General features: G+C 50.2%; 1 protein-coding gene across 1 annotated transcript; it reads right to left on the bottom strand.

The window, feature by feature from the left end:
- Nucleotides 1-2532: 2532 nt before the first annotated feature.
- On the bottom strand, nt 2533-2871 carry LOC128896600 (uncharacterized; the record flags this gene model as incomplete). Its single annotated transcript, XM_054159967.1, has 1 exon — nt 2533-2871. A coding segment is annotated over exon 1 (339 nt), but the record flags the coding sequence as incomplete, so codon positions are not given.
- Nucleotides 2872-4253: the final 1382 nt, after the last annotated feature.

The raw sequence follows: 4253 nt of genomic DNA, 5'->3' as shown, positions 1-4253 counted from the left end.
GAATATGAGGGATTTATTAATACACTTACCTTATAGTGGACTTGCAGTTGATGGAGCGCGTGGATCTCCAACCACGTACGATGTAGGAAGACTGCGGGCCGTCGAGAAATCTCTTCTGAATTCGATTAATTGCCAACGAGAGCGGATGACTTCCTTCAGGAACACGACGTCGTCATTGCAGTGGGCCTCGATGATTGTGACGTCGTCGGAGGAGGAATGGCCAGGAGTTTTCACGAATAAGGCAGCGACGAGTGTTTCGTAGGCTCTCCCCAATGAAACAATGTCAGGAAACGGCTCTACGCGGTACGATAGATGATTCGCCGGTTCATTAGATGGGATTCGCGGTAACGCGGGATCTATTCCTAAGTTTTCCTTGTAAAAACCCGGAGTATTTAATGTTGCGAAAACACGTCGAAGTTGTGCGCGACGTCCCTTACGATGGTTAAATTTGGTCATTACCTAATTAATTTTAATTCCAAACTATTAAAATGACACTTTCGATGTATCTTCGATGCGATGCGGGCGACTTAGCTGCCTTGAACGTAATTAAAATGAGATTGACATCCGTATCTCGTTTGTTATTCCAGAAAAATCAGCATCTACGGCAGGTGTAAGCCTGAAGAATGCTAATTTAATCCTTCACATATATTTCAGTTCCGTGCGCGTTTCTATCCGATCTTACGTTCCAGGGTACCCGACGCGTAATAGCGTAGTCATGGTTCTCACCTGGTCGTTATTGTTGATCAATCTCTTAGGCCACGCGGTACTTACGCCCGTCGTCTACTTGGGATCCGTGTGTATGCGTCCTCGTGACGGAGATGGTCGTCCAGGTATTCCTGGCTTCGCAGCGCGTTGCGAGGGTCTGGGTGACCTCCTTGATGATCGTGGTCAATCGGCGACACATCGATGGTCGCGAGTTTCCACACGATCGCGGTATTGGATTCTACCGACTTGGCAATGCACGCCGGTGCGTGCAGTTCTCTAATTATTTTCCGTAGATGATAAGGACGGCCTCCGTGTCGCGTACGTCCCATGAGCTAATATCTCGCCAAGTACGCAAAGACCCCGTGCGGCTGATTCGCGCACCTCTGAGTACGCGTAGGCGTGGCCACTCAATTATGCAGTAAGTAGATTCCGTGCGGCTGATTCACGCACCTCTGAATCAAGCGTAATTGAGGGAATTATTCTAACGAGCTCGTTGAGACGCGAGGTAGAATAATTATTGAGAGAATTCAAACTGAATTGAATAACACTTTTATTTAGTAATAAAAATATACTTTATGTTTTAATGCGTAGTACAAACTTAGTATTGGAACCGTAGTGGTTGTACAGAATTGAAGGGGATCGAACCCTGAGTATCGGCAAAGAACGTGACGACAAAGTCGGGCGTTCGTAGCCGTCGACGATACCGGGCGATTGAGCGCTGTGTTACAATTTCAGAGGGTTTATATATCGTTCGGAAGTGGTCACGTGATGTTTTTCTTACAGGAGGTTCTTGGATGTATTAGCTTATAGTTATCTGAGTTTCAGCGATGGTATAATTATCGAAGGATGTTATTCTTAAAGTTATCGGCGGATGTGTAAATAAGATTATCGGCGGATGTTGATGTGCGATTACTGAGAATGTTGTTCTAAAGATTACGGCGAAGTTAGTCTGGCGATTAAGATGGAATGTTATTCTGGAGATTACAGTGAACATTATTCTAGAGATTAAGGTAGGATGTTATTCTAGAGATTAAGATACGGAGCTTATTCATACATCTTAGTCTTATTCTATTTATACATTTTATTACTATCCTTTTCTTAACTATCTCTTATCTCTGTCTTATCTCTAACTTACTTGCTAACTCCAACGTGGGACCCTTGGTCCGACGTAACACCTCCCCCCCCCCTTTTTTTTTATTGTGGGGAAATGCGTTACGCATACCTCGGTTTCCCAGGGGGAAAAACCGAAATTATGTGGGACTACAATCAGGGAGGGGAGCACCAAAGGCGCGCCCGTCCGCGACGGCTACCTACTAAAACCCCACACCCACCTAAGCTACGTGGGAAGCGCCTGGATCATGCGAGTACTCGCTGGACGCTTCCCAGCTTACATGAATCCCGGGGGGAGGGTGTTAGCTTTCCCCACTACCTACTCTTTAAGACCCCGAGCGGAGGGACCCGCCCGGTATCCCCACCCCTGGGGCCGTCGGAATGGGCTTCCCGAGCCCTCGCTCGATCCACCCATAGCCCCCGGCATCTTCGTGTCCGTACTGGTTCAGGAAACAAAGAGCTTCCTGAACGCCAGGACAAGAAGACGCCGAAACCGGTAAGGGAGGGTCGTCGGAGGCGTGAACCGGCCCGTCCCGAAGAGAATTATATCCCCTCAGGGGGCCAGGGTGAGCTCAATCCCCGGCCCCTCACATTCGCCGCCTCCATGCGAGGCACCTGTCGTCGCGGGGGCGCCCCTCGCGGCCCCCCACTATTTATACCCCCACGCAGGGGGGTACGCCGGCGCGAGGGACGTCTCCGCGCCCATGTCCTCCTTGCCGAGCCCGGGTCTCTTTCCCGGGCTCGCTCGTCGGCCTCCTTCTGCGACGTAACCTCCTCGCAAAAGGTGGCCGCCGCTTTCCACAACCTCTCGCTCGAGGCCATGTGGTCGACTATGGCCGCGAGGGAGAGGTCCCATTCACCCACTGCGACTCTTAGGGCACGGCGCGGCGCGGCCCATACCGGACACTCCTCGAGTGTGTGCCACGCCGTGTCCACCTCCTCGCCGCAGTGATGCCACTGCGGTGTCGGCTCCCGCCCCATCCGGTGCAGGTATTCTCCAAAGCATCCATGTCCGGAGAGCACCTGCGTGAGGCGGAAGGTCAACCTTCCCCGCATCCTGCACCATATATCAAATATGGGCAGCTGCGGAGGTGACGAGGGAGTTCCGAGTGGCTGCGACGTGGTAGAAGCTCCATCCTGTCGCACTGGGGTTGAGGCGAGCTGTTTGCTCGTCTGGAGTGGCGGCTTCCATTATTCCAGGCTGGCGGGTTTTTACTAACGCGTGATAACGTCGATTGGTACGTTGTGTTGTAATGCAGTCCTGGTCCTTGTTGTTAACTCGAGGTACTCCTCGATGCATTCTGTGCAATCCACGGCCGGGCGTACATTCGCAAATCTGAATGCACATATCGCACAGGTCTCGATCTCATCTGCGGCATTCCGTGTGCACAGGGCAAGAATTCCGTCTGGGTGGAAATTTATTCTGAAGTTGTCGGGACGTCGTGCGTAGCACTGGGAGCATAGCCACTCGCTGTTGTGCCTCCAGATTGTTTCTTCTCGTTTTCGGGAAACGCATTTGAGTCTTCCCAGTCCGGGGTATGCCTCTGGGTAGTTTCTTGGTGGAACACCGTCTATTGGGCCGTAGTATTTTCGGCTGGATCCGGTTGTTGACTGTACTGTTCCCTCGGGATAGGCATGTTGCTGGATTTCGTAGGAGTCGTTCTTGGATGATGTCGCTACGTATATCTCGTCTGCGTGGAGCTGTTGGATTGCGTCGTCTTGAGCTTGCTTTCCCTTATACACTATGGTTTTTACAGAGAGGGGGATGTTTTTTCAAGATAGAGAGAATCCGTGACTCAGGCCGTATATTTGCCCTCTTGAGTTTATTGCTATGAACAACCTTTGGTCGGCCCTTGATCAGTATTTTTACATTCCCGTTTGGGTATAACTCCTCAACCTTGTACGGTCCGGTATACTCGCTATCAAATTTCCCTTTGCGGGGCTCCTTCAAGAGAAATACATTATCACCTACATTAAAGTTCTGCACGTTTATTTTTCTGTCGTAATAACGTTTGGACTTGACTTTGGCTTGACCCAGATTTTCGCGAGCCTTGGAAAGGGTAGTGTTTAATTTAGTTTGGACGTCGTGCAGGTATTGGTTGTAGGAGTCATCGGGAGTGTCAGGGAGGTATGCATTCGCGGATGGAACGCGTGCGGTGCGTCCGTACACGAGTTCGTGTGGGGTGTAGAGAGTCCCTTTATGCACGCTTGTATTATATGCGAACATAGCGAAATTTAGCCACTCGTCCCAATTGTGGTGAGAGACGTATTGTTTTAAATACTCCGTGAATACGTGATGCGACCGTTCTAGTGACCCGTTGCTCTGTGGGTAGAACGCAGTGGTTTTTAAATGTGCGATTTTAAATCGTTTCATGATTATTTTCATTAACGCGCTTGTAAAATTTGTACCCTGGTCTGATAAAATTGCTTTCGGGGCG

This window comes from Hylaeus anthracinus, unplaced genomic scaffold (assembly GCF_026225885.1).
Source record: "Hylaeus anthracinus isolate JK02 unplaced genomic scaffold, UHH_iyHylAnth1.0_haploid 11705, whole genome shotgun sequence".
In the NCBI taxonomy this organism is placed as follows: Eukaryota; Metazoa; Arthropoda; class Insecta; order Hymenoptera; family Colletidae; genus Hylaeus; species Hylaeus anthracinus.
Note: the sequence above shows the minus strand (reverse complement) of the source record. Positions and strands in the feature narration are given on the sequence as shown.